This window comes from Ostrea edulis, chromosome 7 (genome assembly GCF_947568905.1).
Source record: "Ostrea edulis chromosome 7, xbOstEdul1.1, whole genome shotgun sequence".
Lineage (NCBI taxonomy): Eukaryota > Metazoa > Mollusca > Bivalvia > Ostreida > Ostreidae > Ostrea > Ostrea edulis.
This window is the reverse complement of record NC_079170.1, coordinates 73,775,803-73,790,058: the sequence shown is the minus strand read 5'-3', so window position 1 is coordinate 73,790,058 and position 14,256 is coordinate 73,775,803. Positions and strand designations below refer to the sequence as shown.

Sequence of the window (14,256 nt, the reverse complement as noted above, 5' to 3'; positions counted from 1 at the left end):
TGATGTCTCTCTTGTATCTGTGCGTCTGTCAAACATACAGATTCCTACGAGAATCCCTTCGTTCTGCGGCGGATTTTCTGGCGATATAACGATCATCGTCCCACACCCCAAGATGACTCAACATAGTCCAGAATTTCTTATAAAGTTTTTTTTCTGTTAGATTTATTTTTTCTGGACGGCACACCGGGATTTTCTGGCCACCAAAGTTGTCATTGCGACTCGTCCATAACGCACGGCCTACATCAACAGTTGGGATATTCAGCTCTTCCGGCATTTCCTTCAATAGCTGGTCCAGGCGAAGAGGGTACTTCCTCAGATATAACTTCTTCTTCCTCGGCATCCCAATCCCAACCATTGTATGCAAAAAGGGTCCTAACAGCGGATAATTTCTCTTCTGATAGAATTGCGGTTACTTTTGTTGCCATGTTTCGTCGTAAAATGACGCTGATAAAATTTCAGCTCAATATTAACGGAATTTTAATGACTCATTTACTCATAATTAAAATTTTGATAATGATATATAAACACATTTCCAATGAGAGTCGGTACAGTCTCTTGAGCATAAAATCCATGTTCATGTAAATTATGTTCTAACCATCCATAATTTTCGATCGCACCTCTTCCTAAACACAACTCATCATAATGTATTATAATTAATGTAATTATATGTAAGAGTTTCTACTCAATACATTATTTTCTGTGACTATAGATGTAATGCAAAGCCATAATTTTCTTATCAAAACTTTCTCTATTGAGCTGGCATACTACGAGGTTAACATCAAAAGATTTCACGAACGCCTCGATCGAGAGACGAGGTGGACAATGTATACACACGGATTAGTAACTAAACGTCCATCAATTTCTAGCATCCAATCTGAAGCTAAATTTCTCCTGATTGACAGGGATTTACAGACCAGGTAAAATTGAAGGCGGTGCTTATTTCCTCGGTCTTTAAGTGGATTACCTAAAATTTGATTTTCATTTCTGTATAGATGTTACAAGCTTAGAGTGAATTACCTCAAGTTTTGACCTTAGCATGGCACTTACGGTCGTTGGAGTGGGATACCCTTATCGATACAATACCTTTCATTACACTTTATGATAATATCCAAAGGATCTGTACATAGCTTTCATTTCTAGTGTCGGACACTTGACGAAGAAACAGTTATGATCTATAATGTATTTGCGAGGTTTTATGTTTTACATATTGAATTTTTTTCGGCATTCATGGGATTTGAACCCTGAAATCAACTTGTCAACTGAGCTAGGTTATTTCGTATTACATAGCATTATAATAGTAGACATTAACGGCAAACTAACAACTCAACTGTATGACAAACGGGATGATTTCAGCTTCTCCATCGTCAACTTCCCACATTTATGTAGCAATATTCCATTATCACCTGCATATGGTGTTTATATATCTCAACTGATTCGATATGTAAGAGCTTGTTCTGGGTATAGTCAGTTTTTAAATCGATTTAAGCTACTGACAAACAAGTTGATGGTACAGGGATTTCAACAGTCTCGATTGAAGTCAGCATTTCGCAAATTCTATGGTCGTTATAACGATCTAGTTCGTCAGTACAACCTCGCATTGGGTCAAATGCTGTCTGACGTGTTTCATACCGATTGTTAAGCCGTTCTTGGCACACTGATTTTGACTGCGGATAACTCCGTTTATCTGATCAGGATATAGGGCTCACGGCGGGTGTGACCGGTCAACAGGGGATGCTTACTCCTCCTAGGCACCTGATCCCACCTCTGGTGTGTCCAGGGGTCCGTGTTTGCCCAACTATCTATTTTGTATTGCCTGTAGGAGTTATGTTCGTTATCTTCACCTTGCATAGGATTATAATGTATGGTCATTTGTCAATTGATTGAATTATTTTAATCTTTTAATTTCTTAAAAACAGTTGTTTACTCTATTTTTAATTGACAATTGTGGTTGAGAAAATCTGTAAAATGTTTTGGTGACTATTTTTCTCGTGCTCGAAGCCATAATTTTTGTTGCTGACAGACATATTGTAGTAAGAGAGATTTTTTGGAGAAAATCAAACCTGTAATCCATGTCATGTGCTGTAGAGCTCAATAACCATTTCAAAGGAAGACAAGTACTTTCATGTTCCCTTCCTTAGAGTAATCCTTCAGAATAATACAGTTAATTTTATTATTCAATGGCTGGTCACGTGAAGGGATGCAATTCATGATGTCTCCCTCACGTGCAGGGTGACAACTTTATTAAAATTAATTGAAAATGAAAGGTGAAGATAACGAACAGTTATCAATCTCATAACTCCTACAAGCAATACAAAACAGATAGTTGGGCAAAAATGTATACGGGATCGTTAATCATTAACTTCAGCGTCAACATTACGGTCACAAATAACAATTCAGTAGAACATATCCTCATTGTCATGCAGTTTTGCATTTCACTTGATCTTAACGTTTTTGTTTTGAAATACGTTACGAAAAGTTTACATTGGATGTTATGTTTTGCGTCATTCTACTGTGACGCCACAATTGAATGTTTTCTCTCGATTAACTTTCTCAAACGTTAGTATTTGCTTTCATTAACATATATATCTAATCAACGTATGATATTGGGTGTACTATATAAATATTGCATGTAGTTCAGGCTAACATTGAAAATTTCAATGTTACCCTCAACTGCATGCAATATTTGTTTTATTATACTGAATGTTATGTAAACAGGAAAGCAGAAAAACTTACGTCTGCTGACATTTGATCAATCACTGTCATGCGATATTTCGTATATCGATGCGGGTATTCCCGTTTATTACAAACGTTCAAATGACGTCGTCTAACAATCTACGGCGAACCGTACGCGCATGAATTTGACGCTTGTGATAATTTTTTATAATATCACCCGTTGTCAAATACTGTTACCCGTTGCTAGATATTATCACCCTGTGGTCCGTGCTTTCTGTTCTCAGAGGGTAACAATATGTTTTCGCAAATGCTTCTCGACCAATCAGATTCGAGTATTTTACATGAAAGTATAATAAAACAAAACAGTGCATATAGATGAGGGTAACATTGATTTTACCTCTCGAAAATTATTGAAATTTTATCGGAATTTTCTGCAGAGAAAGTTGTTACGAATTTGCTGACGTTTCAAATAAAAAATATGTATATGGTACAAAGTCAATACATGTGTGATTGTTATTCAGGATCATAAAACTATTATAGACTGCTTAGCAGGAAGACATCACAAATTTTCAAGTCGTACCGTTATCACCCGAGGGGGCATAGGCACCCTTGGATGATAACCCTACGAGGACCTGATGATTTGTGATGTCTCCTTGCTAAACAGTACATGATTGTACATTCTCAATTACCTATATATGATCTCACATGTATCTACACATTTTGTTGGACAAAATATTTTTGAACATATACTGAAAAGAGAAATGTATAATAACATTTCAAAAGTGATTATGGAAAACCATTGATGGAATTGTGAATTTTTATAAAGAAATGGTTTATGAAATTAAGAAGGAGAAATACCATATGCAAGGTGAAGATACCGAACAGTGATCAATCTCATAGCTCCTATAAGTAATACAAAATATATAATATGGCAAACACGGACCTATTATCCTAAACATTTGTAATTATAATGTAAATTATCACAATAAATATTTCATTTAATTGTAAATGTGTTGTAGGTTGCCACTATATATTGGCAACTATAGTTCATAGTTCATCACGACCATACAAATATCATATATCAACAAAGGCGTAAACTAAACGAATGGATTTCCTTGTTACATATTTTTGCTAGGGAAGCTACACACATTACGCATCCATAAGTGTAATAATTTTTCAAGAAACTGGATGAATCGGAATCGACTCTGCGCTCTGATAACAGAAACAGTTTGACAACATGACTACATGTACATGTTGACTGAACTTGATTGGTTGGTGTACAGTGATTGGTCCAACGTTTTATTGGTATACAGTCTCAGTCATTTTACAGACAAAAGACAATGGTGAAAATATAATATCCATCAAATGTCATCCCCGTATTGTGATGGCATGGGATTAACAATTCATTCTAACTTAATTAATGTTACATCCTAGAATACGTCATCAATTTTTTGTAGTAATTAAAAAGGTAATTTCCCCCATCTTTCGTCGTTTGACATATACATCGTATGTTACAAAGTAACATTCAATGGAATACTAGTCACTCTTAGTACTTGAAAACGTAACACACACTTACCTGGGAAGAAATGCACTGAGCGAGAGAACACAAATATGCACAACAACAAAATACTGTAGATCTACAATTTATTTGGTATCTAACATTACATGAACCAATGAAAAACCTTTATACAAGTCAGTCATATATTTGTTGAACATAGCCTCTATTGATTTATTAATTGTTTTAAACTTTGTGCAGCATTGCTTGATTCCTGAAGACTAAGATTTTGTGCAGCATTGCTTGATTCCTGAAGATTAAGATTTTGTGCAGCATTGCTTGATTCTGCGAAGGACTTTAAGACTTGGGGGAGAAAAAAAGAAGTAAATTAATGGATTAACAGCATTGTTCAAAAGCAAACACATTGACACAACATGTTCAGGGTGATAACAAAAGAGAATATGACACACAGCGAGCCTGAAATCTATAAAAATACATGTAAAATATAAAATTACACCTGTTAATATTGGAATAGTACTCAATAGATAAATCACAATGATTATAAATATCATCAGGGACATTTTTCTCGAAATTGATGAGTGTTGTCCTGATGACAAATGTCCCGTCTTTTTTAGTTTGAAAATTTTCATAATATGCAAAACCACAATGAGTAGAAATGGTACAAATGTGACATATATACCGGATATTATTTCGAAAACATAACCATCCTTGGCAGTGATATTATCATGCAGTTCCAACACAATTCTTAGGCAGTATAGAGATCCAGTTAGTATTCCTGCAAACCATACTCCTCCCGACATTTTTAATACGCTTTTTGTGGTGATCGTCACACTTTGCAAAGGTTTAGTAATAAATACATAACGTAAATATGTAATCAACACGATATGAAAGTTCGCACTGTGTAAGAAATAAAACGTCACTGTTGCGTAAATATTCAAAAATTGGTATCCCATGACATATCTATTACCGTTAATCGTGAACACGTAACGCGAGCACAAACATAGGAAATCAGCAACAGAAAGACAAGCTATTGCCGTGAATGTCGGTGTTCGAAGTTTCTTCCTTGTTGATACAACAATGATTACAATAGTATTACCGATCACTCCGATAACAAGGAGGATTGTTGAGATGATTGTAATTAAAGCCCACGAAGAATCAGAAATGGTTTCTGAGGCTGGTTGAAATGTAGCATTGCTACAATTCAATAAAGATGACGCATTTGGAAGTCCGAACGTCAGCTCTGTAAAATAGAGGATTCGGAATAAATGTATATATACATATGATAAACAGATAAAATATATAGATAATAGTTACTTTTCGCAATGATCGGTAAAAGTATAGGTAAACAATAAAAATGAAACATCTTCTGAAGATTTGAAATGAAAGCGCTAAAGCTTTACTAAACGTCTTCGTGTTTTATTTTTATTTTTTACCTACATATATATATATATATAATAAACAAATAAAATAAAATAACCCCTCTATATATTGTAAGTCATGATGATAGGGTCACTATACGTACCGTCCATGAGAATTGAAAATGTCTTTTACACAAGCCGTCCGTATTCCTTCAATTTTGTTTTTCAATATTCCAATTATTGAGAAAGGATTAGATGCAGTACATGTATACATATAAAATATATTTATATGCGAATATGTTTACACAGTCACTGAATGTAAGTCTGAATACTAAATCGTTTTATAGAGAAGTTCTTTAAGAATAATATAAGACTAGATTATGCGTTTCTATAATGGACAGTATCTGAATTATGCTGTCAATGAACAATACGAACCATTGATAATTTCCAATACACTAGCTTATTATTAAATTCAAGGAAGAAATAAAAAGTCCAACATATAATGCAGTGTGTTTTTAAAACATAAGTTGTCAAGAAGCATTCATACGACATTCTTGAACAGATATGTGTTGTTTGCTTCAAAAGACAATTTTTAATAAAAATCTGTGTTGTTTGCAATGTTTTATCCTGTCAGATTGGAAATGAAAATCCTATTGGGCAAGAAGCGAGATATTCGAAGAATAAAAAATCAGGGGGGGGGTGTAATAGAACATAATTATCGCATTCTAGTGTGGTATGTAATGAAACACACGCGATGACAATGTGGTATTCTTGTTTTATATTATTCTGCTGACTTTGGAAGTTTCTAGTATACCGGTCCCTAGAAGCACGCGAATTTGCATGAACAATTAGTTCCCTTGCCGTTGCTAAACGAAATATAAACACGCCGTCATTTGCATTTTCACCTCTGATGCTGAGCAATGAAAATTGTATGGTAAAGATAAAAGCCCAACGGCATTTGAGTATGCTAAACATGGGCTTGGAGGCGGCAGTCACCGAGAAGTCAAAAATAGTTAAAAATTACCTTACTTTACAACATGAAATCATTTAAGCTCTTGTTTGGATTAATCAAATCGAGGGGTTGAGGAACGTTTCATTGTTTGGCAATTGAGGGTTCCTTTCATGAAGTAAGGTTAGATACGGGTATTTTATGCATATCTATTGAGTTCTAGAAAATTAAGAAATGGATTTTGACAGCCTGTAAGATATGTACTTGACCGAACCTGGTACTTTTTTACAAACTGGAAATTGTATTACATTTAAAAACGGAATGACCCTTGTAGTTCGATCAAATATGAACTGTACAGCCAAAAATCATACTTTGCTGCACGACTTGCGAAGGATATGGCGAAAACTGCATAGGACAAACCGGAAATAATGTATCCGACCGAATACGTGTCCATAAATAGCAAATTAGGGACCCCCTTGTTAGTTTAGGTCCCCTACAAGTTTGTCAATGCAGTGATCTACGAGACAACTGAAGTGTCATGACACTTACATTATAGAAAAGAAAGACCACAGTTGTTTGCTAAAATCTTTTAAGATCTTCTCTTTTTTGTTTGCTTTTTAAAATCTTTTTATAGGCTATTAAAACATAAATAACCATACAAGCCAACCTTCATCCTTGCATTCACACCGTTGGGAAAATAAGAACATGAGTAGCATTTTGAAATAATAGCAATTAATTTATACAAATTATTAAGTCATTCAAAAAGACATTTTTATGTTGATCACCTTTTGATAAAGACATTTGTGTCGATTAGAATTTTCATGTAAATAGTGTAATTGTAAATATCCTAAAATATCATTAAACGTGAATGGTAAACCTTTCCTAGAGGTTGAAAATATTTGTGCATCTATTGACCAACAAAGTAATTACATTAATAATCTTTTCATGTCCATTCAATAGGCAAAACATCATTGTTTGTAAATCAAATTGCACTTTTTCCCTGTCTTTTGTAACATCCAGAAAGGAAGACGTGACCAAATTCTTGCAACAAATACACAGTACTGAAATAAATGTCTCCGTTCACACTACGTCATAGCCGTGGCCATATGGTTAAGAAAGTACTCGACTTTATGAATGATTATGTCCGTATTTTTCAACCAATCGGGAAGCTTCCATATTTCGTGGTTGGTTATATGGTTGTATATGGTTTAACGCCCCTCTCGAGAATATTTCACTCATAATTTTGGAGATGAAAAACAAAACCACTTGGAAATCATTGAATGACTCGTAAAGAAATTATCTGAGGATTGTCGATTGGGAAATATGATAGCATAGCCAATCAAAATAAGGTTATCGATACATGCAAGCATATTCTCATTTTGTTAATTAGGGTAGATTGCATTTGATAGTTTGTTATTTACTTGACTTGATTCTAAACGAATGATCTGTAAGCGTTTTGTCTGTTTTTATTTGTAAACAAACGCTATACGTTTTACCTGCGGGTACATCCATTGCCAGTTCGGTACATGCCCACGAACAACACCACCACCAAACTACCGCAACATGTTCACGAATAGCATTGAACTACCGCAACCTGTCCACCAACACCGACACCACTATTTCACTGCGATCTGTCCATGAACACCGTCACCACTAAACTACCGCGAACTGCCAACAAACAGCATCACTGCGAAACAACCTGGCCTATCCACGAACACCGTAACCACCAAAGTACCGCGATCTGTCTACCGACACCGTCACTACTAAACCACAGCGATCTGCACAGGAAAACCGTCACCACTAACCTACCTCGATCTGTCCACGAACACCGTCACCACTAAACTACCACAACCTGTCCACCAACACCGTCACCACTAAACTTCCGCGACCTGCTAACGAATTCCATCACGGCGAAACAACTACGCCCTGTCCACGAACACCATCACCACCAAAGAACCGTGAACTGTCCATAAAAACCGTCACCACTCAACCACAGCGACCTGTCCACGAACACCGTCACCATTAAACAACCGCGACCTGCCCATGAAGACCGTCACAACTAAACTACCGCCACCTATCCACGAACACCATCACCGCTAAAGTACCGCGACCCGCCCGTGAATACTGTCCCCACTAAACTTCTGTGACCTGCCCGTGAACACCGTCACCATTAAACTACCGAGACCTGTCCATGAACACATTCATCACTAAACTACCGTGACCTGTCCATAAACTACGCAAACTGCCATTGAACTCCGTCACCACTAAACTACCGCGAATTGTCCACAAACATCGTCATCACTAAAACTACCGCGACCTGTCCACAAACACCGTCACCACTAAACTACCGCAAACTGCTAACAAACACCGTCACTGCTAAAATACCGTGCCTTGGCAACGAACACTGTCACCACTAAACAACCGTCACCTGTCCACGAACATCGTCACCACTAAACTACCGTGGCCTGCCAGTGAACACTGTCACCACTAACCTACCGAGAAATGCCCATGAACGCAGTCTTCACTAAACTAGATTGACCTGCCCATGAACACCGACACCGCTAAACCATTGCAAACAGTCAACGAACACCGTCACCGCAAACTCCTGCGATCTGTCCACGAACACCAACACAGCTAAACCAGCCCCACCTGTCCATGAAGACCGTCTCCACTGTGACCATTAAACGAGCGTGACATGTCCATCATTCGATATTCAGATTTACTACTTGTATGTCATAATGCAACTACTTGTATTGGATTCCCTATAGCATGTTTGATATTTATGATATTGACAGACTAATATATCAATTTACTTTAATTACAAGTCACATTTCATTGTGCCAGTTACACACAAAGACAGACTTCAGTTATCTGAAATTAAAAACACGCAAAAAATAGTAATACATGATTATAAACATTTATTGAAGTTGATAACAATATAGTTAGATTAATAAGATTATCATTTTACCCTGTTCCCTGTTGAATAGATATATGTATTGCATGGTTGGGCAGATGGTAGCCATTCATTTAAATTGATTTAACAAAAACCTTTAGCACTCTTCCTATTTCATTATATTGATTTGAGACAAAAACCCGCCGATTTTTGAGGTGATGATTCCGTTTCTTGATCCATTTATTTCTTTTGAGAAACATCCCGCAGATTCAGTTGTACATACATGGTGTCTTGGAGTGGGGGAAATCCGAGCAGGTTTTTGTATAGCCCCCGCTCGAGTTCAGTCTCAGAGCCGTACCAATTCCGTATTTTTATTAAGTACGGGAATGTGAAGGGCATGTATATCTGAATAAAAGTTTTACATTTTGTATATTCATCGAATTTGTTTCCTCTCATGTAGCGTTTTCCCTGTAAAAGTCATTTCCCCGTAATGTACTTTTCAATTTCTAGTATATTTGTGACGTCTAACCGAGCGGATTTACCAAAATTATTCAAATACAATAAATAATAATACACTAAAGTAAAACTATTTTCCACAATTCAAACTGAGCGAAATGCTCAAAAAATGATTTGTTCTGATTCGTGGGATAAACCCAAATAACTTATGAGAAACGTTAAAGAGACAAAAATAATAAAATAATCAATTACAACTTTGAGACGGAGCAATGATTCGTAGCTAATAAAAAACTCTAAACGGGATGGAAAAACTTGTTGATTCAGATGCTGGCTCACTTAACTAAGTATCTATCTTTTACTGTCGAAATGCGCATCTGGTACATCAAAATTGGTACCATATATTAAGTTTTACATTATGAGCCCTGGGTCGAGGCCTCTGCTGGTGGACTGTTAGTCGCCGAGGATCTCTACAGCTCAGTAGCTAAGTACTTCGTTACTAGCTTGAAAATACGGATGTATATTTAATTGCTGTGATAAAATATAGAAATTCATTTCAAAATTAAGGATTATCTCCCTCATACATAGCTCTTATCCTTCGACGAATTTGGCTCCACTTTTTGGCACTCTGTTTTCCCCCTAAAATAGCTCTAACAAGTTTGTCGTTATTTCGGATTCCAAAAATTTCAGTTGAGCATCACTGAAAAGACATTATTTGTCGAATTGCGCATCTGGTGCATCAAAATTGATACCGTATATTAATTTTTACATTATAAAGATTATCCTTATTATTAGGGAGATAGGGAAGGAAAATCTTGTTCAGTCACGTCTAATCCGTGTCTTACTTAAGGTGTTTTCAGCTTGTCTTCTATTAACGAAGTGAGGAGCTGCAGTGACTACGCTCTTTATATACTACCTAGACTGATTTTGATTGGTTGATAACCGTTCTTGATTTTAATTGCATAAAAGAGTTCTAAGATATTAATCCGAATTTTGTCTGATCATCACACATGGAGGGAAATAAATTTTTACTACTGTAGCAGTTCTAACTGTGACTTATAAAGATCATATTTCTAAAACTCGAACATGTCACAAAAATGTTAATAGATATGCATGTATATTTTTTTCATTCGCAGTAACTGGTTAGGATTATGAAGAAGATCCAGATTCCAAAATCAGAAAATGGGTTCGTACTCCTGACGGGTATCCCATTTTTGACAAGGTTTCACATCAAACGAATAGACCTCTCCTATGTGATACAGCTCAATATACAGATTTGTATATTGTGAGTCCGAGATTATCACGCAGGAAAAAAAACACTAAAGAAGTAGTTCGCAGTTAAAAGTTTGAAGATATTGATATTAAGAGCATTAATATAAAAGTATGGAATTTATTTTAAACATAAAATGATCAAAAGATCATTAAAAAGTAGGGCGACTCTGTTCAAATTATTGTGTAAAGTAATGAACTTGATGTTTACCTTCTTGTTTTAAAAGTTGTTTACGTTTGACGTTATGTGTTTTCGTCATTCTACAGTGACGTCATAGTATACGCGGCCTAAGAAATAGTTATCCCATAATGCCTAACTGGAAGAGTTTGGTTTGTGAGGAAACGAACTCTGATGGAAGTTTGGGTTTCACATGAATAAATAGAAACATAATTCATGATGCATTTTAAAAAGAATGGAAAAGGTTGCAAATTATTAAGCCAAAAGATTTAAGTACGACATTTGATCAAATATGTCTTCTTCTTACATATTAATATTTTCATCCTGTGTTAGCCCAAAACCCTATTGTCAGGTTGATATGACAAAGGGTATGTTTAATTACTTGTTATATACACTTAATAATAGAAAAAACGATAGAATAAAAAACCGTGGATGCTACTACAGAGAGAAATATAGCCATTTGATTGAACAACAAGCTGGCAATATGAGGCCTTACACCCTGCCAAGAATAGATGGGATTCAAAATAGCTTCAATAGATCTATATACTTAACAGCATCGTAAAATAAACATTATTCATTTCTACATGGATCGTTCTGCTGTAGGACATATTCGTTATATGGATTCTTGGCAGGGTATATGGACTCGCACTCCAAGTCAAACTATTATTCTCCCTCACCTAAACGGCTCGTGAGAATATAAACGTTGACAGGGAATGTAAGTTTAAATACCCTGCGAAGAATTCACAGCATAACTAATAATGTAAATACTTTATCTAAGACAAAATACGTTCTAACCATAATATACAATGAAGTGTGAAAAGTTCAAATAAGAGTATATTACATATTGAACGTGACATGCAAATCACACGGAAACAAAATAGGATATATCTATAACTTTTTAAGAATATTCGTTTGTTTGCAAAAATAACAACTGTGTAGTATGTTTATTTCAAGGCTCCACATGAAATGATGACATACAAAATTAGATTAACACACACAGAGGTCACGTTACAGATTACGTCATTATATGTATTTTGCTTAAAAAGTTTGTTTGAAATATGCAAAAAAAATCAGCTGCAATAAAAATATGAAAATCTCAAATGTATACGTAAATTTCAAAATATAAGATTTGCCATTGCATGATTGTTCGCGACAGTTACTAATTTTACGTGACGACTACTGATTGTGCGGCACAGTTACTTTATGTACGTAACAGTTTTGACCTCTTTATATGGTCCATTTGATTACGTCTACTGTTGCCGGCATCTGCATACTGCAAACACAAAACTCATTCCAGATGCAGGAACACACAATCAATGTTAACAAACTTCCACGACACTTCAGCGTGACAGTAAGTCACAGTATTTCACATAGTCTTATAATGTAGACTTTTATTCTGTAGAGAGATTTCCACAGGCAGCAATGAATATTCGGCTCTGCGTGCAGTGCAAATAAGTAGCGTACGCTAGTGTGAAAAATTGAAAGTCTACTCATTGTCGTGGAACAGTCACAGTAAATACGATTCATATCAACTGTAGTGGATATCAATTTCAGAGTAGGGAAGGATAATGGCCAATATCACAAATGATAAAATCATACGAAGTAATAGACCTACCCAGTCTATACAATGTAAACAGGTTCATTAGAACACCGTCCATCAAACATCTTTTGGGGATTTAATTTCAGCAAAATTACCGAGTGACCCTCACGTGATTTATTCACAGATGAAATCCATTTAAAATCTATTTGTCGTTAAGAGTCATCAATCAAAGTCCATTTTAATTGTTATCCCGGAAAGGAACGATTAGAAGTTAAATGTATTAATTAAGAATACGAGCACACTGTTTGCAAGGGGGTGCTCAACGTGCGGAAACTACGAGATCTTTCAGAAATGTAATTCATTTGAGGACCACGATTGAATTAACCAATCATCATTTTTACCAGCCCTAGTGATCTCTTTATCACGTGTCCATCTTATGTCTTTGAAGTACCAGATTCCTCAGACGAAGGAGTGAACCGGTTTACATTTTACCCACTGGACCATGCGTAGTGAACACAGAAGAATAGGTCGGCGGAGGAGCTGCATAGGTGGCGCTGTACGGTTCCGATCCATTGACGGGTGGCGGTATCCCGTACTGAACATGCGTGTTTCCGTATAGATGTGTTTGGACGGGAGCCGTTGTATAATTCAGTGTAGTAGTTGGATATGGCTGTTGATGAAACAATCTTGTTTTTCGAACTGCAAAGTAGAAGAAAAGAAATTTTATATAACATCTCTCCAAATCAAACAGAACCATAATTTTGGTTTGTTTGTTTATTATAACGTTCAGCTCTCGTTACATCATGTTGGGTGTTTTTTCATGGTGAATAAAGATCTGCTTTATTCAAAGGAAACAAAAACTTAAATACATGTATAGTGAAATCTTGCCAGTATTAATTGTTCCATATATTGATTGCATAATGATTTAACAACCGAATATAAAACTAACAGTTGAAAACAAAATCAATCACCTGTATTTTGGTACGTCACCGAGCTATTTAAATTCGCGACTGGCCATACGAATCGCTACCTCGTTCGGGAGTGAACTCCCTTGCAGTTCTTGATACAAACACATACAAAGACAAATATCAGCAATCTAATAGCCTCAAACACCCCGATGATAATTCCAGCTAATTCCAGTCACCACTAGATCGAGAATTTTCAAAATTAGATAACTCCATGTGATAAAATATGAATTAGCAAATAAATATGATAAAACAGTTGCTTGCAATTTAGTGTTAGGTGAAAATAAAGAGTCGGTAGTCGGTTCAATATTGCGCAATGTAAGGTGTAAATTCAAAAATCTTACGCTTGTGATCAAAATATTACAATGTAGTACTCCCAAAAACAAACCAATTTTCGTCAATAAATAATACAGAGTCTGGAATATCTAGATATATGGTAACTAGCGGTCTACAATTTGAAAA

General features: G+C 35.8%; 1 protein-coding gene across 1 annotated transcript; it reads right to left on the bottom strand.

Moving 5' to 3' along the window:
- Positions 1 to 4,316: 4,316 nt before the first annotated feature.
- LOC125656290 (thyrotropin-releasing hormone receptor-like) lies at positions 4,317 to 8,008 on the bottom strand. Its single transcript, XM_048886903.2, has 2 exons — positions 7,993 to 8,008; positions 4,317 to 5,429 (listed from the first exon to the last, which is right to left on the bottom strand). The coding sequence occupies exons 1-2, from the start codon at positions 8,006 to 8,008 to the stop codon at positions 4,486 to 4,488; spliced, it is 960 nt and encodes a 319-aa protein (XP_048742860.2). The 3' UTR covers positions 4,317 to 4,485.
- Positions 8,009 to 14,256: the final 6,248 nt, after the last annotated feature.